Raw genomic sequence first — 27,258 nt, 5'->3', positions numbered from 1 at the left:
AACTGTCATCTCTAGCTGTAAGCATTCTATCAGTCTAAAAGTCCAGAAGTCTCACTATTCAGGATGTAAATTTTCATTTATTCTTCCCATACCCTCGAATTTTTCAATGCTTAGTGTTTTCCAATTTATTTCTACAGAGAAATCATGTACCAGGCACAAAGTAGGAAGAGATTCTAAGTATATAACACACCCTATACAAACTGTCCAGTCAATTCAGTTTTCAACCCAGGCATGCCCCCACTTTTATAAGCACCTGGCAATTCCTCCAATTCCTCAGTCTTGTGGTATTCTGCAGGGCTGGGTCCTGAACTGCCCTTCTGCTTAACTGAGGTTTCTGCTTAGTTATGATTTCTCCGTCTGCTTTCCAGAGCCTAAAACCTTTTCTTGCTACTGTCTCATTTCACACTTCCTTAATCCTACTGGATTTATATATTTTTAAATTACAGGTGATTTTAATTGTTTCTCCTGCTTTTCTGGATTTGGCAAAATATATATTAGTTTGTAATTAAGAAGAAGGAATGCAAGCTATAAAAAAAAAAATTTAATGATAACATTCTAGTCTCAAGAACCCACAGCAGGGCCCTCCCTGGTGGCACAGGGATTAAAGACACGGCGTGATCAAGCTATTGGTAGCCACTACATAAGTCCAATAGCCAGCCAGAGAGCTGACCCACATGGCACAGCAGACCTCTTCTGTCTTTCCCCCTGCTCCCCTCTGCAGTATATTTCAGTAGATCCCCACTCTATCTACTTCAGTTCTGCTCCCCACTCTAATTTCTCACCCCTCACACTCTGGCCTGCACCCCAGCTCTTGTATGCATAAATAAATAAATCTTAAAAAAAAAAAAAAAAGAACCTCCAGCAACCATGTATTCATTTATTTGGCCCCAAGTCTTCAGAGGCAGACATTAGAATGACTTTTCTTTTTTGGTTTATATATATAGTGTGTGTATACACTTTACATCATTATTTATTTTTGAACAACATTTCATTTCTTCTCCTCACTAGTCCCCACAGAATTCCCACCAAGTCACCCATGAACCATCACCATAGTCTCTTGTGCTTTTCCAACTGTTTTCATCCTTCTCCTTTCCCCTCCCCCTCCGAAAGTCTCAGATTTATAGTTTCCTGCTAGTTTTTTCTTTCCTTTGCCCCCCCCACTCCCCATCTCTTCTTCAGTTCCCCTATATTCCTCCTATAAGTGATACAATCTGGTATTTTTTCTTTTTCCTTATGACTTATTTCACTGAGCATAATCCCTTTCAGCTTCATCCATGTTGCTGCAAAAATATGGAACACTGGGTCTCCCTGGTGGCACAAGGGGTTAACACCGCACTGTGAAGCAATCTGCAGCCTCTGCAGCATGAGTTTGATCCCCGGCCGGCCAGGGAGCTACCCACATGGCGCAGCAGACCTCTCCTGTCTTGCCCGCTGCTCCCCTCAGCAGTGTATTTCAGTCAGTCTGCCTGTTCTGCTCCCCACTCTCTCTGGTGAATCCTCACCACGCCCTCCCCATCTCTGACCTGTACCCTAGCTCTTGTATGCATAAATAAATAAATCTTAAAAAAAAAATATATGGAACAGGGCCTCCCCAGTGGCGCAGCAGTTGAGCGCTGGGCTGCAAAGCTGCCTGCAGCCTCTGCAGCGCCAGTTCAATCCCTGGCCACCGGCGAGGGTTCCACATGGCGCGCAGACCTCTCCTGCCGCCTGCTGCTCCCCTCAGCAGTGTACTTCGTCAGTCTGCCTGTTCTGTTCCCCACTCTGGCTCTGGTGAATCCTCTCACCCTCTCATGCTTCTGACTGTACCCACTGCTTGTATAAATAAATAAATAAATCTTTAAAAAAAAAAAAAAAAGGAACACTTCACAAATTTGCGTGTCATCCTTGCACAGGGGTCATGCTAATCTTCTCATATTGCTCCAATTTTAGTAGATGTGCTGAAGTGAGCACTAGTACAACTTGGGCAAAGCCTAAGACACATGCAAAATGAAAATAGGTTAAGAATCTCTGGCCAAAATTTTAGAGGCCTACTCTGGAAGAAACCTACATGCATTCAAATCTCTAGCTGCACAACACACTAGCTGTTTAATATCAAGCACATCACTTCAAGTTTCTGTGTCCTGGTATCCTTATTGGCAGAATGAGATTAACAACATCTACTCCCTAGTACTGTTGTGATAATTAGAATTACTGCATATAAAGCACCTAGAATAGTGCCCAACACAGCAAGTATTCAAAAAATGTTGGCTTTTGCTAACCATTACTGTTATATCAACATTTCAATGAAAAATAAAAAAAAACTTAAGTTTCAATTTTCAGAAAATAAACATTATACCAACAACCTGAGTTTTAAGTTTTATTTATTCAAAACTACACATTCAAAATAAAAATATCCTTTTCACAAGACATAAAAAGCCTAAGTATTCATTAAGTCAATGATATTCAGATAGGCAAGAATGAAACTGTCAAAATGGTCAAACAGACAAATACCTCTGTCATTAAGCGTTTTAATCCTTCAACTTCATCTTCTCCTGGGTTAAGTTCACCACCAGGTCTGTATAAAGGTTAAGAATTTCAGCTTTCAACTTAACACAATTTTAGGATAATAGGAAGAACACAATAACAGTTAATTCTACCAAGTAACTTAATAACCTATTTCAGAGTCAAATGATAAGGCAATCAAAGCAAACAAATGTCAAAGGGGGGGAGGGGGGAGAACATGCTGGAAAGTTGAATTCATAATGTTAATTCACCAGAGTTGCAGAAACCCTAGTTTTAAATAAACAAAATACAATATAAATAAAAAATAATGGCTGATCACCAGCCCATTCCAATCTCTTCTCTCTAGAAGCTATGTAGTGATAACGGAGTCTAAACCAGAGAGGGAACAGACCACATCTCTAGGTCTGAAGAATGAGTTACTTTTCAAGAACTCCAATCTAAGTATTTGAGACCTCTCTTTTTGGCACAATCTGGTCAAATAGTTGCGGCCTAAATGTACACTGAGAGATTTATGAGTTTAAGTGATGAAACTAGATTATCTATAAAAAGGTAAAAAGAAGTATTCATTTCAGGAAAGAAATGAGTTTTTAGTAATGTTACAATGCTATCTAAAAATTGAGCTTAAACTAATTTGTTTCACAGAGCTTTTATCCTCAATTAACATCAGCAATGTACGGAAACATGCAGATATCTAGCTAGACAGTAAATGAGCACTGCACAAGAGAAAAATCACTTGTTATTTTCTTTTTCTAAAGATTCAATTAATAGCAGTTTATTAAAATAAAGGACTAAAGGCTAAAATTGTATTTCAAAGTTGCAAAAAACAGCAATCTATTAAAAGTTGTCTTGTTAATTTCCAATGACACTTACAATTTGAAGAAAGTTGTTCCCAGCTGCAGCAGTAACACATGGGGTAGCCGGTGCTCATGTACAATCAGAACCCCTTCTACAGTCCTCCTCATTCCAATTTTATCAAATTCCTCCCTCATGCGCTGAAATCTGGCTGCAACAGAACTATCCTTCTCATAGAGGGGCTCTTTTGTACCAAAAGTGTAATTGGTAAGAGGGTACCTGTAATCCAAAGACAAACAACCAAAGATCCTAAATAATCACGACAGATACCACACAGCGGATTAGAATCAGGCTCTTTGGACTGGAAAGCCACTGTTCCATTGGCTGGATCAAGCGGCTACTACATATTTGATCTTTCAAGCACAAATAATACTTACCCTAAGGTCCCTAAATGCTTAGAGAAGTGGCTATCTAGATATCTAGATATCTGCTAATCCTCTGATGTTAGATCAGGCTGCTACCCTATACAGCACTGCCAACCTGGCTAATGTACCCCCCCCCCCCGTTTCCCCCACCCCCTCACTATCCTAATTATAAATTCCGTCAATTGTAGGAACTAAAGGGTATTCTTTTTTTCCACAAGATGAGCCACCACTTCCCATTATCTCTTCAGATATTATTTTCTATTTCTTCCAGTCAACTATCCTCAGGTTTTTCTGATATGACACTCTTTCCTCTTCAGATAAACTTTTCTTTTCCCTCTAAATCTTTTACACTAATTATATTCAGTATCTCTATTCTTCCCTTTTCATTTAAATCTTCTGCCCACCCGATCTAGGTTATTATTGAAAAGTTTTCATCTTATTTAGTAAACTCAAAATTTTCCTTCAAGATATATCTTTTAAAAAATCCCACACTTCTATTTCATTGCATGTATCATGTTACAACCTCTTGATCATAAGCCTTACAGTAAGAAGTCCAAGTTTGCCTATCTATCCCCAAGGAATCTAGTCTATCAAAACACCTTAGCATTCATAGTCAACAAATACATAACCAATTCATCCAGTTATTCTTGAAAGGGGAGCAAATCAAGATTACCAAAACTTTATAATTAATTCTAGAAGTCAAATTCTAGGCATGAATTAAGCAGCTCTAAACTAAAATATATCATTTCCAGCATGCTTTCAATTTCAAAAAATACTTCGTAGACCCAAAGCTGACTCTAACATAGTTAGGAATAGCAATCTCATACACCACTACGCACCACTTTTGTTGTGTTTGAATCACTACAATTTTTATCTATTTGCTCTCGTAGTTTAGCATACTCCATGTCAAGAAAGACATTTTAGAGCGATTTACTATTAAGTTTTGGAAACCAACTGGGTTAATAGAGTGAGAAAGAATCAACAATTGGGCCTTCCCTGATGGTGCAGCGGTTGAGCAATGGGCTGCGAGGCTGCTGGCAGCCTCTGCAGTACCAGTTTGTTCCCCGGCCGCCAACGAGGGCCCCACCAAAAAAAAAAAGAATCAACAAGAATCAACAATTCTTCCCCAAATTCTAATTCCAATTTGAGAATTCCATATTAAGGGGTTGAAATGATGTTGATGTCATTCTAAATGATAAGGGAAATTCAAGGGTAGAAATGAGAGAGAGAGAGAGAGAGAACACATACTGGAATTGTTGGCAATTGAGCAGTAGAATAGAATTCCTTCAATTTTACACCTTAGATCTGTGAATCATCTAAGAGGAAATATCCAGTAATCAGTTAGAGATATAAACTCGGAATCTGACAAAAATTTTTGAAATTTATTTAAGATTTATTGAAACTTCCTAGATCTTAGCTTTCTTATCTGTAAAGTGAGTTGTTGGGTGATTAAATGATTAAATGAGTTACTATGTGGAAAACACTTAGAAGAGTTCTTGCTTCATACAGAATGCTTAACAAATATAGAGTCAATACTTTTTAATTTTCATTTTTCTGCTCTTCTTTCTTCTCCTCTTTTTCTTTTTTAATGAAAATATGGGCCAATGGGGCCTCCCTGGTGGCTTAGGCGGTTGAGTGCCACACTGTAAAGCTGTCTGCAGCCTCTGCAGCGCAGGTTCGATCCTGGCTGGCGACAATCCCACATGGAACAGCAGATCGCAGCAGATCTCTCCTGTCTCGCCCCTGCTCCCCTCAGCAGTGTATTTTGTCAGTTGGCCTGTTCTGTTTCCCGCTCTGTTTCTGGTGAATCCTCTCACCCTCCCACGCATCTGATCTGTACCCCGGATCTCGTAAAAAAAATAATCTTAAAAAAAAAAAAAAAAGAAAGAAAGAAAATATGGGCTAAGGAATTAACATCAATTTTTTTTTTAACACTTTAACTTTTTTTTTTTTATAGAGGCATGTTTTATTTATTTATTTTGTTTGTTTGTTTTTGTTTTTACATGCACTGGGTACAGTCAGAAGCGCGGGAGGGTGAGAGAATTCACCAGAGCCAGAGCGGGGAGCAGAGCAGGCAGAAGGACCGAAGTACACTGCTGAGGAGAGCAGCGGGCGGCAGGAGAGGTCTGTGCGCCATGTGGGACCCTCCTCAGGTGGCCGGGGAGCAGCCGGGGAGCAGCCGGGGATCGAACCGGCGCCGCAGAGGCCGCGGGCAGCCTCGCAACCCAGCGCTCAACCGCTGTGCCACCTGGGAGGCCCTTAACATCAATTTTTAAAATAAGTTTTATCTGAGTAGCTTTTAAAAAAAATTTAATTTTGTGTACGAGAACTGGGGTGTAGGTGCCAGAGGTAAGAGAATTCACCAGTGACAGAGTGGGGAGCAGAACAGGCGTGTTTAATGAAATAACAGGGCTAAGGGGAGCAGTGGTGAGACAGGAGAGGTCTGCTGGGCCTTATGTGGGTTAGCTCCCTGTGGGGGATCCAACTTGGGCAGCAGAGGTGATATCATTAATGCACTCAGACTTAACCCCTAGGACAATTTTTTTTTAATGCTTAACATTTAGTTCGCACAACTTGAGTTAGAATTAAGGCTAGTCATAACACATCTCTATTGAAGTAGCCAATCAGTAAGATGTCTTCAAGATGAAATCTAGGAATTTTCAGCTTTGAAATCAGAGTGCCAGCCTAGACACACACACACATTATTCTCATCATACTGTGAGCTTTGTAAAGCCCGACTGCTGCATCTTACTTCCTCACCACTGTATACCCAGCATTTTGCCAGTGCCTGGTATAAAGCCGGCATTCATGCATTATTTCTTTAAAGAAAAATAAATTGGGAGAGAGTGGATTTGTTTCCAATTTAAATCACTGCTCAGCCACATGAATTGAATTCTTTTTATTTTTTTAAAAAGATTTATTTTATTTATTTCTGCACACAAAAGCTGGGGTGTAGGGCCTCCCAGGTGGTGCAGCGGTTGAGCGCTGGGTTGCAAAGTTGCCCGCAGCCTCTGCAGCGCTGGTTCAATCCCCGGCCACTGGCGAGGGTCCCACATGGTGTGCAGACCTCTCCTGCAGCCCACTGCTTCCCTCAGCAGTGTACTTCGTCACTATGCCTGTTCTACTCTCCGCTTTGGTGAATTCTCTCACCCTCCCGCATCTCTGACTGTACCCAGTGCTTGTATAAATTTAAAAAAAAAAAAAGCTAGGGTGTAGGCCAGAGGTGGAGGGGGTGTGAGAGAATTCACCAGAGACAGTGGGGAGCAGAACAGGCAGAGCAGAAGGAGCAGGGGGCCAGACAGGAGAGGTCGGCTGTGCCATGTGGGTTAGCTCCCAGGCAGGGAGGATCCAACAACTTAACCCCTTGCGCCACCAGGGAGGCCCCTGAGTTGCATTCTTAACACCATGACTATTTCTGAGTACCATATTTACATGAGAAAAAGTACTGCAAATGCATCAACCCATAACTTTAATGGGGCAAAGAATAAACATTTTAACCAAGTTAACTGTACATAATGGCTTGATGCAAATTGATCCAGTAATCAAGGCAAACCAAAGGAAAGCTGTGAGTCCCAGCTCTAAAGACCATTAGAAGCTATCTAGAAACTGACCTTCACATTTTTAAAAAGGAGGGTAGGTGGTCCTTCATTTCACAGCAATATTCACCTATGATTTTTTTAAAGCGATGTGCAATTAAAATCCTACTATGTCAATGTAACAGTTACAGAGATATTAACTTGTGTCTACAAGTACCAACTAATTCCAGACTTCATAAGCCCAACAACATCTTTATTCCCTAGGTTTCCAAGCCAGCATCTGTTTGTAAGGGAGAGAAGTTCATTTACTGGAATACAAAACAGAGAACACCTAAAGTATCCCACTGAAACACCATTACCAGTAAACCCCTGCTCCTTTTAAACAATGACCAGCATAAACTGATCACTTTCTTTGAATTAGAAGCTACAATTGTGCCTCACAATTCTCAGAAACAGAAAAAAAATTTCGAGCAAAGAACAGTCCAAATGTCAATTAACTGCCACAGCAAATTTACTATTCCGAGTATTCTATGGCTTGAAATGCTTAGAAAGATGTAGAAAATAAAACGCATTCCAGCGGGTGCTCTGGAACTGCAATCTGGTTCCCCACAAGGCTTGAAAGGGGTCCCCCGCCCAAAACAGCATCCGTCCGCCCATGCTGCGTTCTTCCGGGTGCTCGGATGCTGTGGCTGCAGCAGAAATGACACTTTAACCTTAGGACACTCCAGGTAGTCCCGGGCACATAAACAAAATGTGGTGTATTCACGACCTGAAATACAGCACATAAGTTAGCCACAAAAACCGAAACCTGTGCATTACAGCCAGATCTCGAAATCTGCACCCAAGTGAAAAAGGTGGGGAAACCGCACCCCCAAAAAAGGACAACACTGCACCATTCATATCACATAAAAAGACATGAAACAATAACTAGCACAGGCGTGACGTGAAAGCACGAGGCACTGGACGAAAACAGAAACACCGCGTTCAGTTCCCTCTGGGGATGCTAGGGAAGTCTGAGTTTAAAGCAAAGTTGGGTCCTTCCGACGCCGACTGCGTACAAGGGCATGAGCACGAGCCAGCTTTCTGGTAAAAGACTCTCACGTCGGCCTCTGACCCTCAGGCGCGAGAGGATGAGGAAAGGGCCTGAGCGCGCTAAAAAGGCGCGCACGCGCGGGCGGCTGTGGGGCTCGCGGGGAGGCGTGGAGCCCGCCGAGGGCCGGGGGCGGCGCCAGAAGACGACCTGGAGTCCTCAGAGGCGCCCTCGAGGAAGGCAAGCCCGGGAGGGCGGCGCGCGGAGGCCAGGCCGCACTTACAGGTTGATGGTGCGCTCCAGGGTGAGGGGCTTGGTCTGCTGAATGTACTTGTTTCCGAACTGGTTGACCCCCCGGGGCCAGCCGGTCTGCGAACGATTGGGCGGCACCACGGACATGCTGGCGAGCTCGGACACACGCGGCAGGCGGAGAGGGGGAAGCAGGGAGACGCTCCCTGTGCCGGTAGCGGTTATCTGCGGCCCTCTCAGCGGCCACCACCCGCCATTAACATGAGAGCGCAAGTGGCGGCGTACGCCCGCCGGAAGTGCGCCCTGAGCCTCTGGCGGCAGGAAGTAGCGAGGCGGTGACGTAGCCGGGCGAGCGTGCTTTGACCAATCGCTGGAAGGATGGTCTCAATATCTGGAGCTTCTATTGGTAAATTCCACGTGGTTCCGCCTCCTCTAACTTTGGTACTTTCTATTGGGTGGCGCTAGGGACCCCCCGGAAAGGGGGTGTTCTGGGAATTGTAGTCTGGGTGAGGAGGCGGCCGCTGGGCGAGCGTGGCGCGGATGCGCAGCTGAAGACATGAATGGGAAACGGCCTGCTGAGCCCGGCCCAGGCCGGGCAGGGAAAAGGGGAAAGAAGGAGTTGGTGGCGGAGTTTTCGGACGCTGTCATGGAGGAAACCCTGAAAAAGCAAGTGGCTCAGGCTTGGAGCCGCAGGACGCCGTTCCGCCACGGTAACCGGGCGCTGTGCAGGGGGAGCCGCCGCGCCGTGTCTGGGGCCTGGCGGGACCCATGGGGAGAGGTGCCTGGGGAGGGTGTGACCTCGGCCCCCTCCGGTCCTCCTGCCCGGCCGGCTGCCCCCTCTCATTCCAATCTGAGCTTGGATTTAGAAACCCGAGAAGAGGAAGAAATGCAGGCCAGAGAGTTTCGGGAAGCAGAGGGCATGCAATTTCTCGGCAGAATTCTGGAATCAGGTTACTGAGCTAGAAACCTAGCCACTGATTGGGCGTTGCTGGGCAGTGTTGTGGTGGTGGTGGTTGTTTTTTAATCTCAGATACTGCTAGTGTAAAATGAGATAACCTATTTACCTTCAAGAGATGTTGAAAGAGATTATTAAGTTAATGCCCGTGAGAGTCAGTAAATGTCACCAAGAGTACAGACCAGTAAACATTTGGACACTGATTTGAGAGTCTTGTGTGATCTGTTCTCTGAATAATCCCCCAGTTGTCTCAAGATTGTGTAACCAGAGCCTGTGCTGTGAGCTGCCACATCAGGCACCTGAGCCTACTCATTTTTATGTGCCTCTAGTTTGACTGTGTGACCTAGAAAACTAGGTGTGTGTTGAGCAAGGAAAGGAACCTACTTTGTATGTTTGCAGCCTCAGTTTCAAATACCACCTCACAGGATTAGAAACCTGCTTAATGCATGATGCTTGCCATCCTCGTTTGCCACTCATTCTGTTCAGTTTCTAGGTGCTTTTAAACTCACCTCCCTGTGTACGGGAGGACCTCTTAATTTCCTCATCTGTAGGGTGAAGCTAGTGGAATAGTCTACCTTAAGGTCATTGAGAAAATTAAACATGTAATGCATGTAAAGCGCCACAGTTGCCTGGTAGCACTTGGGAGGTGGTGGTGGTGATGATTACTACTGGGCTACTAGAGGTAAAATATTGAGGTAGAAGTCAAAGAACTAGTAGAGATTATGCCTGAACTTAATAAAAAGAAAAAAAAGTATGTGTGTTGTAACTTCCTTTACCAGTAACTTAGAGAAAGAAGTAGCAGGGTTGAAGGAATAAATGCCAGCCAGTATTGTTATTCTTGTTTTTAATTTTCTACTCTCATTTTAAGTTTGGGGAGGGGGAGGATGAACTAAGAATCTAAAATACATCCATTTCAGTAAGTAATCACTCTGAGGTAAATAAAAAAAAATTTTAAATAAAAACATCAGTCATTTTGGAAAGAACTGGTATTTTAAAAATGATATCTTTAAGTAGTCAATTGACTGCTAACGGAAAAAAAAGCAAGAGTTTACTGTTCTTCCCCCAGTCTTAGATTTTAGGGACTAGATTCCTGAAAATTCATGATAATGCCCTTCTGTGTTCTTTCTGCTTTACCGCTTGGGGTGTTCAAAACACAAAAGGAAAAACCATGGGTGATATTTTCCTTTCAACAGAAGCCATTGCCATGGACATGGACCCCTTTCTTCACTGTGTGATCCCAAACTTTATCCAAAGCCCAAACTTCTTGGAAGGACTTCAGAAGGAACTTTTGAACTTGGATTTCCATGAAAAATATAATGATTTATATAAGTTCCAGCAGGTATATATGCTTTTTCACACTAGTTCTTCCACTTCAGAAATTCATTACCTTTATATTCATTTAATACCTGGAGAGTTCTCACTTTTTAACATGCATTCATTCATTCATTTGACATAAATTGAGTTTTCACTATGTGTTACATGCTGTAACTACCATGTAGGAGTCTTGACACTTGGGAGTACCTGCCTTCTAAGACTTTAAAATCTTAGAGGGTTAGTGATGGTGACGGATAATCAAAGAATATAACAAGTGTTAGTAAGTACATATGTGAAAATATATGAAGGAAATATTTTTTTTTCTTTTCATGATCAAGTCTGATGATTTGAAGAAGAGAAGAGAGCCTCACATCTGTGCTTTAAGGTAAAAAAGTAATGGTATTTGTTGGGTGTCTAATATTTGGCAGGCAGAGTGGTAGGTGTTTTAAATGTTAGGCCACATGATCTTAGTTGGCATTATTACATTTTATAAAGGAGGAAATAGATTCTGAGAAATTAAGTAATTTGTCAGTTCTGCTGAGGTGAAAATTGAGGGAGCTAAGATACAAACCAAGTCTGTCTAATTCTAAAACCCAAGTTTTCAGTGTTAAAATGTTCTTAGTAATCAAGGAAGCAAATCAATGCTGGAGGTACAATTTTTTTCATAAGTTGACTTACAGCAAAAGGCAAAATCTCAGTGTTGACAGAAGTATATATAATTCCTTTATACATGGCTATAATCTTCCTTAGATGTATGAAAACTCTTAAAATTATGCATCTTTTTATATTGTAATTCCATCTATAAAAATTTATCCTAAGGATATAATTTAGAATGTGTTCAAGGGGTCTCCCTGGTGGTGCAAGGGGTTAAGATGCAACCTATGAAGCTATCCGCAGCCACTGCAGCACGAGTTTGATCCCAGCCAGGGAGGTACCCATGTGGCTCAGCAGACCTCTCCTGACTCACCCCCACCTCCCCTCAGCAGAGTGTTTCGGTCTATCTGCCTATTCTGTTCCCCACTCTGTCCCTGAAGAATCCTCTCACCTTTCACACCTCTGGCCTGTATCCCAGTTCTTGGATACATAAAAAAATAAATCTTTAAAAAAAAAAAAAGGAAGTGCTCAAAGCTCCATACTAGATTGTTTGTCATAATGCTGTTGATAATAGTGAAAAATTATGTACAAATTAAAAGACCACTGATGGAGATTTATGTAGATAATGGTACAAAATAAAGTGAAAAAACACACAGTCATTGAATATGATGTGTTTGAACTTTAATATACACATATGGTAAAGTCTCTGGTACAACAATTCCAAGATTTACTTGTTTACAAGTGATACAAAAAATAATGATACCTTTCACAGTCAAATGTATATTCAAGTCAATGAAATACGCTTGTCAAGAGAAAAGAAGTTAAAATAGCACACGTGAAATGGAGGTGTGAAGATTTACTCCCAAAACTTTTTATATATGTATATAATATTACATGTACATGATATATATGTATTACATAACATGTACAATGTTACATATAGTATATACCTATATTGTGCACCTATGTTATATAGGTGTAATATATAATATGGTGTGGGCATAATATAATATAGGGGGCCATATATAATATAATATGTATACCTATATATTATAGGTAAATGATTGACAAGTCAATAAAATTTGAGGAAAAAAAAGATAGCACATAGTATACCCCCATTTTTAAAAAGAGACATATTTGGATACTGTGCATTCAAAGGAAAAGACTTGAAAGAATGGAATGTTTAAATCTGGCTAGTAAGATTATAGAATTTTTCAGTTTCTTTTTATATAGTTCTTTTTCCTAGTTTTGCTGCAATAGTAACTGTCTTTCATCTATCTATGCATTCTTTTTTTCTTTGTGACATTTCCATAGTATGGTGGTAGTCTACACAGGTTATTTCTTCTAAATCCTGAAGTATTACTCATGTGTTAACTGTAATTTGTAATATATATTTAGACTTTTTCTCCCCCAAAGAGAGGTTCTCATGCTTTAAGGCATTATCTTGTTAGTTCACAGGATCCCTTATGTAAGCATTTCCTCTGGGACTAAGTACATTCTATACCCAAAAGGCAAGAGCCAGATGGTGTGTGAAACAGAATTCCTTGATCTCTACAGAAAAATGATCTTTTTATTTCCCAGTTCAGTTTTGCACGTTCTCTCAGGGATCCAATTAGCAAATGAGAATGGCAACAGGAAACAAGCTTGTCCCTGTGATGCTTTCATAGGGTGGCTAGAGGAAGAGTTTCTTTATCGATAAATTTGTGGAAGGTGGTGTTACCAGTAAAAGCAGGATTTAGGGTTTTTGATACTACTGGTTGCTTAAAGCTTCAAGTTTTAGCAAAAATGTGTACCATCCATATCTGAAGCCTGGTTGCTATGCTCACCCATTCTGTATAATTTGACACTTTGCCTTTCAAAATTATATTGCCCTTCTGCTTGGACTAACCATGCACAGTATTTTATGGATTTTTTTCATGTGGGTAGTGTATGGTATAAAAAGGTAATAAAATTTTAGTGGGTCAGCATGGAGACTTTAGTGGGTCAGCACCATAGCATTTTTTGGGGGGATTTCAATTATGTAATGTTTCAAAAAATATTAAGTCTTCATGTGAAAAATTTGAAATAAACACAAATCCTTTAATATGTTTGGAATTCATCAAAGTTAACATCATCTCATAGTTAAAATTAAGTTTTATGTTGGAGATTTCTCCACAAGAGCCATTTTAGCTGGTATTTTAAAAAGTTCACTCAATTTTATTGATACTAGTATCAGAACTTCTGTAAAGGATGTTATTGATTATTGCACAGTTAGCATAATATTCACCATTATTGTAATTTAAAATGTTTAATTTCCAAGAGTTTTACTTAAGTTTCCTTGAACAGTGCAATATTACGATTATTAGTTTGGAAAACCATGTCCAAAAATCTAACTTTTTAATGGAACATTGGTGTGATAAATTCTTATGGCAGAGGCCAAATTTCTGCTTTGACAGGGCATACTATATACGGTTAGGAAGAAAATAAAAGAGTAGAGCAAAAATATGTTACCATAGATACATTTACATTTCTTTGGGAACATTGCTTCTGAACTGTGCAAGTTTATTTATTTATTTTTTTTGTGGGACCCTCGCCGGCAGCCGGGGAACGAACCGGCGCTGCAGAGGTTGCGGGCAGCCTCGCAGCCCAGCGCTCAACCACTGCACCACCAGGGGAGGCCCTGAGCTATGCAAGTTTAGAGTGAAGAACATTCTCAGAATTAATCTCTTGAATAGAATGCAATCTCAAGGAAGAAGCAGTCATGGCATAGATCTAAATGGAACCTGCACAATAATATAGCAAGTTATATATATTTATATTTATAGGAAAATTCTATTTGAAAATTTCCGGACCTGGCTTTCTGACATTTCCAAGATTGACCTGGAATCAACCATTGACATGTCCTGTGCTAAATATGAATTCTCAGGTAAGAAAAATAGCCATGATACCTGTAAGATTTAAAGACTTAAGGCCTCCCTGGTGGCTCAAGGGGTTAAGACACAACCTATGAAGCTTTCCACAGCCACTGCAGCATGAGTTTGATCCCCAGCCAGAGAGCTACCCACATGATGTAGCAGACCTCTCCTGTCTCGCCCGCTGCTCCCCTCAGCAGTATATTTCAGTAGATCCGCCTGTTCTGCTCCCTACTCTGTCTCTGGTGAATCCTCTCACCCCTACACCTCTGGCCTGTACCCCAGTTCTTGTATGCGTACATAAATAAATCTTTAAAAAAAAAAAAAACATGAATATGATCTATTCTTTAAAAAAAAAATAAACCTACTGAATGGAAGGAGATATTTGCACATTGCACATTACACATTCAATAAGGGGCACAGAGCCAGTGAATATGAAGAATTTGCCCAAAATGGCAATTAAAAACCCAGTTTAGGGCCTCCTTGGTGGCATAGCGGTTGAGCGCTGGGTTGCGAAGCTGCCCCCAGCCACTGCAGCGCCAGTTTGATCCCGGCCGCCTGGCGAGGTCCCACATGGTGCGCAGATCTCTCCTGCCACCCGCTGCTCTCCTCAGCAGTGTATCATCAGTCTGCCTGTACTGTTTCCCACTCTGGCTCTGGTGAATTCTCTCACCCTCCCACGCTTCTGACTGTGCCCAGTGCTTGCATAAATAAATAAATAAATCCTTTTTTAAAAAAAAAAAAAACAAAACAAAAAACCCAGTTTAAAAATGAGAAAATATGAATAGATATTTTTCTAAAATGTACTCCAGACCTGGAACTGGTCTTTCTATGGGCATCTGACAAACTATCCTTCATCAACTCATATTAAAAAAATGAAAATCGAAACCACAATGAGGTATCATCTCACATCTGTGAAAATGGTTTCTGTCCAAAAGACTGCTACCAACAAGTGCTGGTGTGGATGTGATATAAGAGGAACCCTTATATAGTGGGGGAATATAAATTGGTGCAGCCATTTTAGAAAATGGTATGGACCTTCTTCAACAAACTAAAAATAGGGCTGCCATATGGACCCATAAGCCCACTTCTGGGTGTCACTATCATTATATTAATGGCCATATTGTCCCTGATTTCATCAAAAGGAGCCCCTTTAAGATGACTTCTGTGTCCTTTTGCTAGGCCACCATCTTTTTTTTTTTTTTTTTTTATAGAGGCATGTTTTATTTATTTGTTTGTTTGTTTTGTTTATACATGCACTGGGTACAGTCAGAAGCGCGGGAGGGTGAGAGAATTCACCAGAGCCAGAGCGGGGAGCAGAGCAGGCAGAAGGACCGAAGTACACTGCTGAGGGGAGCAGCGGGCGGCAGGAGAGGTCTGCGCGCCATGTGGGACCCTCCTCCTGTGGCCGGGGAGCAGCCGGGGATCGAGCCGGCACCACAGAGGCCGCGGGCAGCTTCGCAACCCAGCGCTCAACCGCTGCGCCACCGGGGAGGCCCCGGCCACCATCATTCTTAATGTTATCTTACTTTCTGGCAAAACAAGATTTTCCAGGCTTATGTTTCCCGTGCTCTAGAACTGGAATTGGGCTTTCTGCCACAGAACTCTGGTTCCTTTTAATGAAGAATAATACTTCAAAATTAAGATTTGAACTCTAGGTGTTTATTAGGTTGTCCATGCTCCCAGGACCTTTCAGTGGAAGGAGGTAGCAGCCTTTTCCATGGTAGTAATTCTATTCTTCAGCAGTTAGAATCCAGACTTCTATTATCTTTAATGTAGTTGTCAAGATGATTCCTCCATGTGTAAAAGAGCTCAGTTCAGGGCCTCCCCAGTGGCGCAGAGGTTGAGCGCTGGGTTGCAAAGCTGCCCGCAGCCTCTGCAGCACTGGTTCAATCCCTGGCCACTGGGTGAGGGTCCCACATGGCTCACAGACCCGCTGTTCCCCTCAGCAGTATGTTTCGTCAGTCTGCCTGCTCTGTTCTCCACTCTGACTCTGGTGAATTCTCTCACCCTCCTGCGCTTCTGACTGTACCCAGTGCTTGTATAAATAAATAAATAAATCTTTAAAAAAAAAAAAAAACGATCTCAGTTCACCATAATGTTCCCTCCCTCCCTCCCAAGCAAGATGCCTGTCTTGCAAAATTAATATGAACCAATATAAAATAACTGTTCATTTTATGTTCATTAAAGCATTCTTTATATAATAGACAAGAAATAGAAATGACTATTAACAAATATTAATAGAAGATGAAAAAGGAAAGAGTGTATTCATAATCCATACAGTCGAACAATCACGGAGCCATTAGAAGTGATGACAAGGGCCTCCCCGGTGGCGCAGTGGTTGAGCGCTGGGCTGCGAAGCTGCCTGTAGCCTCTGTAGCATTGGTTTGATCCTCAGCCTCCGGCAAGGGTCCCACATGGCATGTAGACCTCTCCTGCCACGCCCGCTGCTCCCCTCACCAGTGTATTTCGTCAGTCTCTGTTCTGTTACCCGCTCTGGCTCTGGTGAATTCTCTCACCTTCCCGTGCTTCTGACTGTACCCAGTGCTTGTATAAATAAATAAATAAATCTTAAAAAAAAAAAAATGATGACAAATGTGTCTACTAATATGGAAAGACACTTGATGTAATAAAAAGAAAAAAAAAAGGCAGACCATGGAACAATCACTGTAGGATGGCATTTTTTTAAAAAGCAAGTATATTTATATACAAAAAATACCAGAAGAAATATGCAAAAATATTGTGATTATCTCTGGACCTGTGTGTGTCCTTCGGAGTTTCTAAAATTTTCTATATTAAAAAATGAATAAGAATGTTTATAAAAATAAATGAATAAAAAAGAAAATTTTCTATAATTGACTAAGTTTTGTATCTATAATTATAAAAGAAGAGTGAAACATGTCATTTTTAAGCTGATGCTGCAGATAGACAGGTCAGCTATCAGCTGCCCTGTCTGGGCAGGATGCTGAAGTGTGCATTCCATTGTTGCAGATGCCCTCTTGTGCCATGATGACGAGCTGGAAGGGCGCCGAATCGCCTTCATTCTTTACCTGGTCCCCCACTGGGACAAGAGCTTCGGAGGCACTCTGGACCTGTACAATGTTGATGGTAAGATAAGCAGCTACTTCTGAGTTCTTGTACTTCTCAGAGGTATGGAAGCCATTGATGACCTCAAGAGAAAGAAATGCCACCCCTGACCACCACCTCGCTTAAGTTGTCCTTGAAATGATCATTATTCTAGAGATAAATTAGAGCCAATTTAAGATGAGATCAGCCAGACCCTGTTTCTGAGTACTGGCCACGGGAGCATAGAGAGGTGTAAAACTGCCTGTGGCTGTAGTCTGCCAGGATCAGTCTGTTCAGCAAGGAGTCAGGGTTGTTTTTCTTTAATGACTGACATCAGAGGTTGACTCCAGAAAACCTCAGAACTTATTCCAGCCTTCATCAATAATGGATGGATGGCACAGTAAGAAAAGATGTCACCTAGCAAAACTAGCAAGTTCTAGTGAAGCAGACGGAAGGGGGTGGCATTTTGCCATCTGAAAGGTACACCTGGATACCCTTAGAAATTTGAGAAATATGAAGGTGAAAGGAGGCTGCTGGGAAGCGGTCAGTGGTAACGAAATCCCACTTATGGATGTGTTCTCTCCTGGTGCAGAACACCTTCAGCCAAAGCAGATTGTCAAGTCTCTTGTCCCTTCGTGGAACACACTGGTTTTCTTTGAAGTGTCTCCAGTATCCTTTCACCAGGTAAAGATTGTAAATCACAAATCTGTGGCCTCCTAAGGACCGTGCTTTTTAGTCACCCGTTACCTAAATGTGACAGCTTCTTGTTGGACTAATCTGGCCAGGTTGTTTACACACCTCGAGTGAAGGATCCTGAAATTAGTGTGCCCTCGCTGGTGGTCTCCCTCCTTGTTCTTCGAGTTGATGTGCTGCGCATCTTGTCCTTTCAGGTGTCTGAAGTCCTGTCTGAGGAAAAGTCCCGTTTGTCTATTAGTGGCTGGTTTCATGGCCCTTCGCTGACCAGGCCTCCAAGCTACTGTGAACCTCTCCTGCCTCGGAGCCCCCATATCCCACAAGACGTAAGGATAAATTCTGGTGGCTCGGATTCCCACGCACCTTGTTGTTAGTTTTTTGGGTTTAAAAGTGGCTATTCCTGAAAATGCAACTAGACTTTGAGCTTGCTCTTCCACTTCTCTTAAACTTCTGCTAATGTCTTTCTCTGGCAATTTCCTAGCACTCTGTGTTTAACAAGGAGAAAATGAAAAGTGAGGATTGGCATATATTTTACTAGTGTGAAGTAATGTAAGAATCAAAGCGATAGGAATTATTAACTCATTTCATGCATCTGCTCCTTCTTCATAAGCATGAAATTTTATATGATTGGATCAACCCTACTTATCTGAACATGGATTACCAAGTCCAAATTCAAGAAGAATTTGAAGAAAGATCTGAAATTCTCCTAAAGGACTTCCTTAAGGTAGGCCAGCCTGACCTATTCTGTATATCATGTTTGACTTGTGGTCTTGATTCTTGGGTGAGTGGACAGGCATTGTAAGAGAATTTTTGTTTTGCTCCTGGTTAGAATGTTTGTCATCCTCTTCTTCAAATAAAATATAAAGGTGATAATAGCTAGCATTAGTATTAGTTGTAAGCCTTGTGGGTTAAGAGTTCCTTGGGTATTTCCCAGTTCTCTAGAAGCTTAACAGTACATACACAGTGAGAGAGACTTGTGGGTAGTTCCCTTCCTTTTCACTTGATGAATGTCATGCTTACTATTATTTTTAGTACTAAACAGATTACTACTTGATTAACACCTGGTAACACTGTTTGGTGGGAGGAGGTAGCCATAGTGGATACCATGTTACAGTGGAAATATAGCAAGATCTGAATTCAGAAAACCTATGTTCATGTCCTGGCTCTGTCTTCTTAATCTGAGCACATCACTAAATTTCTCTCAGTTTTTGCTTCATTGTCAGTTAAACTGATGATGCCCCTGCCTTGCCCCTCCTGAAGAGGTCTTGTGAGGGCCAAATGAGATCACGTATGCTGGAATGGGATCCCAGGCAGTCAGTCTGTGGAACTGTTCCTCCATGAAAAAATGATTGAGAGAGACTGCATACTGTCTGCCCATCTCGTCTCTGTTTTATAGCTAACATGAGCATATTAAAGAATTTGAGAATTAGGGGCCTCCCTGGTAGCTCAAGGAGTTAAGTAAGACACAGCACTATGAAGCTATCAGCAGCCACTGCAGCACAAGTTCGATACCACATGGCGCAGCAGACCTTTCCTGGTCTCTGCTGCTCCCCTCAACAGTGTGTTTCTGTCATTCTGTCTGTTCTGTTCCCCACTGTCTCTGGTGAATCCTCTCACCCCCCACATGGCCCACTTCTTTTATGCATAAATAAATAAATCTTTTTTTCTTTCTAGAGCTGGGGTGTAGACCAGAGGTGTAGGGTGGGAGGGAGGTGAGAGGATTCGCCACAGACAGAGTGGGGAACAGAACAGGCGGATCCACTGAAACACACTGCTGAGGGGAATAGCGGGCAAGACAGGAGAGGTCTGCTGCGCCATGTGGGTCAGCTCCCTCACTGGCCAGGGATCGAACTCAGTGCTGCTATGACTGGAGACAGCCTGATAGCCCTGTGTCTTTAACCCCTGCACCACCAGGAAGGCCACCTAAGTAAATAAATCTTTAAAAATAAAAAGAAAGAAATATAAAAAAAATTTTTTTTTGAGAATTACTTGCTTAACCCTATTTCATGTAGTTTACTTAAACCATGCTATGGAATCCTCAGACTTATTTACAAGGGATCGGACTGATGTTTTCAGAAATCTCCTTGAGAAACTGCATTAAGTAAATATTAACCCTCCGGTAGAGAGTATTTTGGTAGATTTAATCAGCTTCTTGTACTGAACTTTACTGTTTTAATTTAGAATGCCAATGAAAGGGAATGAACTGAGACCTAGAGAATCTTGTTGCAGAGATACTCATTGTAATGAAACGGAGTGATGCAGTTTTTTTCTTCACATCTTATGAATTAAAGAGTCTGTATTATAATTTTATAAATGCAGGTATTTGAGAGGCTCAGCAAGTTGACATGAAATGTACACACTTAAGGAAATGGCCCAAAATGATACTTGGGTATCTTGGCCAAAGTGTGCTGGCTTTACCCAGTCTTGGCCCTGACTTACCCCTATCAGGCCTGGGACATCTTATGTAAAAGGGTGAGAATCGAATGGCGCTGTTAGGAATCAGCCAGAGCAGAGCTGCTACATCTTTAGACTGTGTAGTATCATAGGGAGATTTGCTGACTACTTCTTTACTTGCTTCTTTTTCAGCCTGAAAAATTTGCAAAGGTCTGTGAGGCTCTGGAGAAAGGAGATGTGGAATGGAACAGCCGAGGTCCCCCTAACAAAAGGTAGAACCTGCCATCTAAGACAGTTGCTTCTGCACCTGCCTGTTTAGCTGCTAGGCTCACCTGCACTGATAGGGTATTAGGCCAAAGGGTGCTCCTCCCAGGGACCTCCATAGCTATGCCAAGTCTTAGGGAAAGGTAGCGATCAGCTTTTATTCCATGAGCAAAGTTATTTCTCTGGCTGAGGCAAACAACTAGATATTGTTCCTTTTTAGGTTTTATGAGAAAGCTGAGGAGAGCAAGCTTCCTGAAGTACTGAAGGAGTGCATGGGATTATTTCGCTCGGAAGCACTGTTCTTGCTGCTTTCCAACTTCACAGGCCTGAAGTTCCACTTCTTGGCTCCTTCAGATGATGATGAGATTGAGGACAAAAAAGAAGGAGAAGCAGCTTCTGCTGCTGATAGCACCGAAGAAGGAACTAGCCACAGCTCATCCCAGCTGGAGGCTCATCGGGCAGCAGTCAGCTGCGATAGCCCCCACGGCAGTGAGCGGGCCGACACGGAGCAGGAGGAAAAGGAAGCAAAGGAAGGTGAGCTGTGTCCTGATTTGTCCTTGTTTACCATTAAACATTTGCTGTTCATTCATCCATTCAGTAAATATTTCTCCAGCATTTTTGTATGCTAGCTCCTGTTTCAGGAATTTAAGTGACATCTAGGGGCATGTTCCAGGATACACCATATGTTAGACCACAAATTAAGTGTCAGTAGATTTTTCTTATCTTTTTTTTTTATGAATATTGATTTATTTATTTATATATACATAGAACAACTGGGTGTAGGCCAGAAGTTGGGGGTGTGGGTAATGAGAGGATTCACCAGAGAAAGAGTGGGGAGCAGAACAGGCAGATCTACTGAAATGCGCTGCTGAGGGGAGCAGCGGGCAAGACAGGAGAGGTCTGCTGTGCCATGTGGGTTCACCTCCCTGGCCGGGATCGAACTCATGCTGCAGTGGCTGAGGATAGCTTCATAGTGCTGAGACTTAACCCCTTGTGCCACCAGGGAGGCCCAAGAGTCTAAGGGTTTTGGTGATTGCTTTTGGCTTTCTTATATCCCACAAATGTATGGAATCACATGCTATTTGTCTTTCTCCTTTTGATTTATTTCACTTAGCCTAATTCCTTCAAGGACAATCCATTTTGTCAAAATGGCAAGATTTTATCTTTTTTATGGCTGAGTAATAGTTCCTTTTATGGCTCAATAGTATATAGCTTAAGATACACATATGATGGCAAGATGTCCTATTTTTTTATGGCTGGGTGGTATATGTCACATTTTCTTCATCTGTTCGTCCATCCTCAGCGCTTAGGTTGCTTCTGTATGTGGGTGATTGTACATAGTGCCACAGTGAGTGTACGCATGCATGTTCTTTTCACATTCATGTTTTCACATCGTTCAGGTCAGTACCTAGAAGTGGGACTCCTGGATAATATGGTAGTTCTATTTTTAATTTTTTGAGGAAGGTCCATAATGTTTCCCAAAGTGGTTGCATCAATTTACATTCCTACCAGCAGCACACAAGGGTTCCTTTTTCTCCACATCCTTGCCAACACTTAATGTTTCTTGACTTTTTTTTTTTTAAAGATTTATTTATTTGTTTATACAAGCACTGGGTACAGTCAGAAGCGCGGGAGGGTGAGAGAATTCACCAGAGCCAGAGCGGGGAGCAGAGCAGGCAGAAGGACCGAAATACACTGCTGAGGGGAGCAGCGGGCGGCAGGAGAGGTCTGCGCGCCATGTGGGACCCTCGCCGGCAGCCAGGGATCGAACCGGTGTTGCAGAGGCTGCGGGCAGCTTCGCAGCCCAGTGCTCAACCGCTGCGCCACCAGGGGAGGCCCTGTTTCTTGACTTTTTTAATAATGGCCATTCTAATCAGTGTGAAGTGAAATCTCTTTGGGGTGTTGATTTGTATTTCCCTGATGATAAGCCATATAGAACATCTTTTCATGTGTCTCTTGTCCCTCTGTGTATCTTTGGTGAAATGCCTATTTAAGATCTTCTGAACATTTTTCAATCAAATTGTGTCTTTTGTTGTTGAGTCAAATGAGTTGTTTATAGATTTTGGATATTAACTCTTGTTTAACTTACAGCTTTCAAATACCTTCTCCCGCTTGCACTGCCTTTTCATTTTAAGGCTGGTGTCTTTTGCTGTGCAGCTTTTTAGTTTGATGTAGTCCCATTTGTTTGTATTCTTGTTTCTCATGCTTTTGGAAACGAGTCCACAAAAACATCATTAAGGTCAGTGTTAATAAACTTACCATCTTTGTTATTGTTTCAGATCTTACGTTCAAGTCTTTAAACCAGTTGAACTGATTTTAGTTTAGGGAGTAAGATAGTGACCTACTCGGCCTCCGTGGTGGTGCAAGGGGTTAAGCACAGCACTATGAAGCTATCCGCCCTCTGCAGCCCGAGTTAGATCCCCAGGGAGCTACCTACATGACGCAGCAGACCTCTCCTGTCTTGCCTGCTGTTCCCCTCAGCAGTGTATTTCAGTCAGTCTGCCTGTCGTGTGCCCCACTCTCTCTGGTGAATCCTGTCACCCTCTTCTGTGCATAAATATATCTTTAAAAAAAAGATAGTGACCTACTTTCATTCTTTTGCATGTGGCTCAGACCTGAAGATAAGACTGGTTTGGTGGAACAATGTTTCAGTTGAAGGCTTATGGGAATGGTTTCTTTCATGCTGTATTATTCCTAATTATCATCCACTTGCAATATAGTAGCAGCATTAAGGTTGTTTTAAACTTTTCTAACCTCTTGTCATTTTTTTGTTAGAATCAAGTGTTCCTACCTGCCAGGGGGAACTGAGGCATTGGAAAACTGGTCACTACACTTTAATTCATGACAACAGCAAGACTGAATTTGCCCTGGACCTAATTCTGTACTGTGGCTGTGAAGGTAAGGAAGAAAGAAAGCAGTGAATTGTTTCTTAAGAGGCTCATTTCTTTTAGTGACCCTCTGCAGCTGAACGAATTCAGAAGTCATTTGCCTTGGCCAGGATCTCAGGTCATAGGAGCTCAATGTTGGCAGAAATCTTAAGAGTCATGAATTTTAGTTTCCAAATCCAAAGTTGAATTTATATCTGGTCTAGAATATGGGAGATAGACCCAATCATAACTTCCTACCAAGTAACTCCCCACCCCCATCTAAGGCTTTTTTTTTTTAAGAACTTTTTCTTTTTTAAAGATTTATTTATTTATGCATACAAGAACTGGGATACAGACGAGAGGCGCACTGGGGTGAGAGGATTCACCAGAGACAGAGCGGGCAACAGAACAGGCAGACTGACTGAAATACACTGCTGAGGGGAGCTGCGGGCAAGGCAGGAGAGTTCTGTGTCATGTGGGTAGCTCCCTGGCCGGCCGGGGATTGAACTTATGCTCCAGAGGCTGTGGATTGCTTCATAGTGCTATGCTTAACCCCTTACACCACCAGGGAGGCCCCCCATCTAAAGCTTTTATGTAATTGCCCTTTCAGATATATTTTACATTTAATTATTAGTTTTCAGTTCTTAGGGTTGATTGAATGGTAGATTCAGACTTACAGTATCTCTGAACTCTCAGATCCTCCAGTATTAAGCATCATCTGATTAATGATTTAAGCAGATGCTGTAACTCTCCTCGTGAGTTTTCTAAATGCTGTCTGTTTTCCCCTTTTAAGGCTGGGAGCCAGAATATGGTGGCTTTACTTCCTACATTGCCAAAGGTGAAGATGAAGAGGTAAGTTGCTTTTTTTAATTCTTGAAGAAGTCATTTTTTAGAGACCTGATTTTTATGACCTACTGCCAGTGTCTTTAGCAGATTAAATCCATGTTGTTCTGCCTGGCAGTTCTCATTTCTATCAATAGTAGAAAATAATAAAGATGCTAAAGGACAATCATTATTTATTCTGCCCTACTGAGAAATTCCATAGAAATTAAGAGCTACATAGTGATTTCCCACAAATCTTTCAATGTAGTAAGAAATAAATGTATCAGGTCCTCCCTGGTGGCACAAGGGGTTAAGTCTCAGCACTATGAGGCTATCTACAGCCACTGCAGCATGAGTTTGAGCTCAGGCCAGGGAGCTACCCACATGGCACAGCAGACCTCTCTTGTCTTGCCCGCTGCTTCCCTCAGCAGTGTTATTTCAGTCTGCCTGTTCTGCTCCCCACTCTGTCTCTGGTGAATCCTCTCACCTCCCCACACTTCTGACATACACCCCAGTTCTTGTATGCGTAAATAAAATAAATCTTTAAAAAAAAAGAAATGCATTAGGTAAGACCTTTCTGGATATATGTTGGAATAGGGCTTACTGGAAAATATTTAGACAACCAGAGCAAAAGCTTTTTTTCATAAAGGATCTTTTAGAAGCTCCACTATCTATCTCAAGTCTTTTAGAAGTACTTGATATGGAAATAATCTTTTCAGTAGTAAATCAGTAAGAAGCGTTGAGCATAAGCTGTTGGTCTGATGTGTCACCGTTTTTGCTTATTTCAGCTGCTAACAGTGAATCCAGAAAACAATTCTTTGGCACTAGTCTACAGAGACAGAGAGACTCTGAAATTCGTGAAGCATATTAACCACCGAAGTCTAGAACAAAAGAAAACCTTCCCAAATAGAACAGGTTTCTGGGACTTTTCATTCGTCTATTATGAATGACAGGGCTGGGCAAAGCTGAAAAAAAGGAAACATCTTCAGTACTGGAAAGTCTGGAAGTGCCAAGCACAGAGAAAAGATCCACAAAGTGACCTGTCTGACAGTGTTCCTGAGCTGCGTGGCTGGCCCTTAAAAGCACTCATGATTGTCTTCATCCTAGACCTTGAACTTGGTGCTAGGTACTTACTTTGATTTATTTATTTATTTTTTTTTTCAGATTTAGAGAAAGCCTTTATTAGTGGCAGGCATCCGTCCCTCTCCTAGGGAGCAGCCCCGAGCAGGGGGGGATAAGGGTTTTTATTTATTTTTTTTCCTTTTTTTTTTTTTTAATCTTTATGTACCCATACAATTGCAACCCCCTTATTTTGATTTAAAAAAAAAAAAAAAGATTTTTCTTCTTTTCTTTTTAACTCAATGCTTCATTTCCCACAGTGACTTCTTCAGTGACTTATTTTTTTTCTTGTAGTAAAATATACATAAAATTTGCCATTTTAACTTTTTTAGGTATACAGTTCAGGGGCAGTAAGGACATTCGTACTACTATGTGACCATCATCACCACCATCTCCAGAACTTTCCCAGCTTCCCCATATGAAACTGTCCCCATTAAGCATTAACTCCCACTCTCACTCCTAGTCTACGTTCTGTGTCTGGGAGTTGTACTACTTGTATCTTCATAAGTGGAATCACAGTATCTATCCTTTTGTGACTAGCTTATTTCAATTGACATAAAGTTTTCAAGGTTCATCCATGCGTCATCTTTTTTTTTAAAAAAAAATACTTAAATGAGCTAATCACACTGGTTTAGGGAATGACAGAATCTTACATCCTGTTCAAGCTCAGCCCATCACAGTTCCTCCTGGTGTTTCTGGCTTTGCTGCACTGTCACTCTCCCAGGAGAGTGTGGACTTAGATGGTGGATCAAGTGCCCTTGGAAACAGCTTGTACCACGTGGCCTCAGGAGACTTTCGCTCAGCAAAGAAGGCAGACTGACCACTAGACCACATGGAGTCAGTGCCAGATACCCCTGCATTTCCATCCTGGAGTTGTGGCTTCTGTAAAACTAGATGATTTTAGCTCCACATGTAGCTTTCTGTTTCCTGAATGCTCTTAAGTCAACTATAAAACTAGTTGCGGGCCTCCCTGGTGGGACAGCGGGTTGAGGGCACCACTGTGGAACTATCTGCAGCCTCTGTAGTGTGGTTTTGATCCCGGCCAGCAGGCAAGAATCCCACATGGCATGGCAGACCTCTCCTGTCACGCCTGCTGCTCCCCTCAGCAGTTTATTTCCATCGTCTGCCTGTTCTGTTCCCCACTCTGTCTCTACTGAATCCACTCACCCTCCTGTGCCTCTGGCCTGTATCCCAGCTCTTGTATAAAAATAAAAATAAATCTTAAAAAAAAAAAAAAAAAAAACTAGTTGCCAGGCCTCCCTGGTAGCCTAGGGGTTAAGTGTCAGCTCTCTCACTGCTATAGCATGAGTTCTATCCCTGGCCTGGGAGGTGACCCACATGGCGCAGACCTCTCCTGTCTCGCCCACTGCTCCCCTCAGCAGTGTATTACAGTAGATCCACCTGTTCTTCCCACTTTGCCTCTGGTGAATCCTCTCACACCCCTGCACCGCTAGCCTACACCCCAGTTCTACGCAAAAATAAAATTAAAAAAATAAAACTAATTGCCTTTTTTTTCTTTAAGAGAGCAAGTGCTAAAAAAATTAAAAAACCATCAAAATGCCAAGAGGCTGTCCATTTGTAACATTCTTTTTTTCCTGAGCCGTTTGAGGGTATTCTACAACTACTGCCTTTGTGTGTGGGTGTACAAGGGTGGATGTAGGTGTGATGGCATCTTTAATTGAAAGATGCTGCCTTCATTCCATTCCAGTACTGTTTCCCAGTTTCCTACCAACTATAATAGCTTT

At 42.0% G+C, this 27,258-nt stretch overlaps 2 protein-coding genes and 1 non-coding gene across 5 annotated transcripts in view; 1 reads left to right on the top strand and 2 right to left on the bottom strand.

Annotated features, from left to right (window-relative positions):
• NUDT21 (nudix hydrolase 21) overlaps window positions 1-8,830 on the bottom strand; it is a 19,512-nt gene extending 10,682 nt beyond the window's left edge. Inside the window, exons 1-3 of the mRNA XM_037516413.2 lie at window positions 8,569-8,830; window positions 3,373-3,573; window positions 2,491-2,554 (exon numbers count right to left, since the gene is read on the bottom strand). Of these exons, the coding sequence (XP_037372310.1) occupies window positions 2,491-2,554; window positions 3,373-3,573; window positions 8,569-8,684 (381 nt within the window). The 5' untranslated portion in view covers window positions 8,685-8,830. The remainder of the gene's footprint in view (window positions 1-2,490; window positions 2,555-3,372; window positions 3,574-8,568) is intronic.
• On the bottom strand, window positions 1,848-1,950 carry LOC119250583 (U6 spliceosomal RNA). Its single transcript, XR_005126324.1, has one exon. It is a non-coding gene; the product is annotated as a U6 spliceosomal RNA (small nuclear RNA).
• OGFOD1 (2-oxoglutarate and iron dependent oxygenase domain containing 1) lies at window positions 8,510-27,258 on the top strand. 3 transcript variants are annotated; one of them, XR_005126102.2, is made up of 14 exons: window positions 9,026-9,244; window positions 10,683-10,828; window positions 11,142-11,188; window positions 14,202-14,302; window positions 17,280-17,396; window positions 17,947-18,038; window positions 18,245-18,373; window positions 18,658-18,771; window positions 20,634-20,713; window positions 20,926-21,239; window positions 23,481-23,603; window positions 24,366-24,424; window positions 25,183-25,520; window positions 25,846-27,256. XR_005126102.2 is itself a non-coding variant. In XM_037516412.2 (13 exons), exons 1-13 carry the CDS (start codon window positions 8,913-8,915, stop codon window positions 25,342-25,344), a joined length of 1,512 nt encoding a protein of 503 aa, XP_037372309.1. In that variant the 5' UTR covers window positions 8,510-8,912; the 3' UTR covers window positions 25,345-27,258. The 3 variants fall into 3 exon arrangements, 2 of the variants coding, with proteins under 2 accessions (XP_037372309.1, XP_037372308.1); XM_037516412.2 differs by lacking the exon at window positions 9,026-9,244 and adding an exon at window positions 8,510-8,940 and having other exon boundaries at window positions 25,183-27,258; XM_037516411.2 differs by having other exon boundaries at window positions 25,183-27,258.

The sequence above is a fragment of the Talpa occidentalis genome, unplaced genomic scaffold (genome assembly GCF_014898055.3).
Source record: "Talpa occidentalis isolate TD23 unplaced genomic scaffold, MPIMG_talOcc4v2.1 talOcc4.17, whole genome shotgun sequence".
NCBI lineage: Eukaryota > Metazoa > Chordata > Mammalia > Eulipotyphla > Talpidae > Talpa > Talpa occidentalis.
The sequence above is the reverse complement of the archived record's forward strand: the minus strand, read 5'-3'. Positions and strand labels throughout refer to the sequence as shown.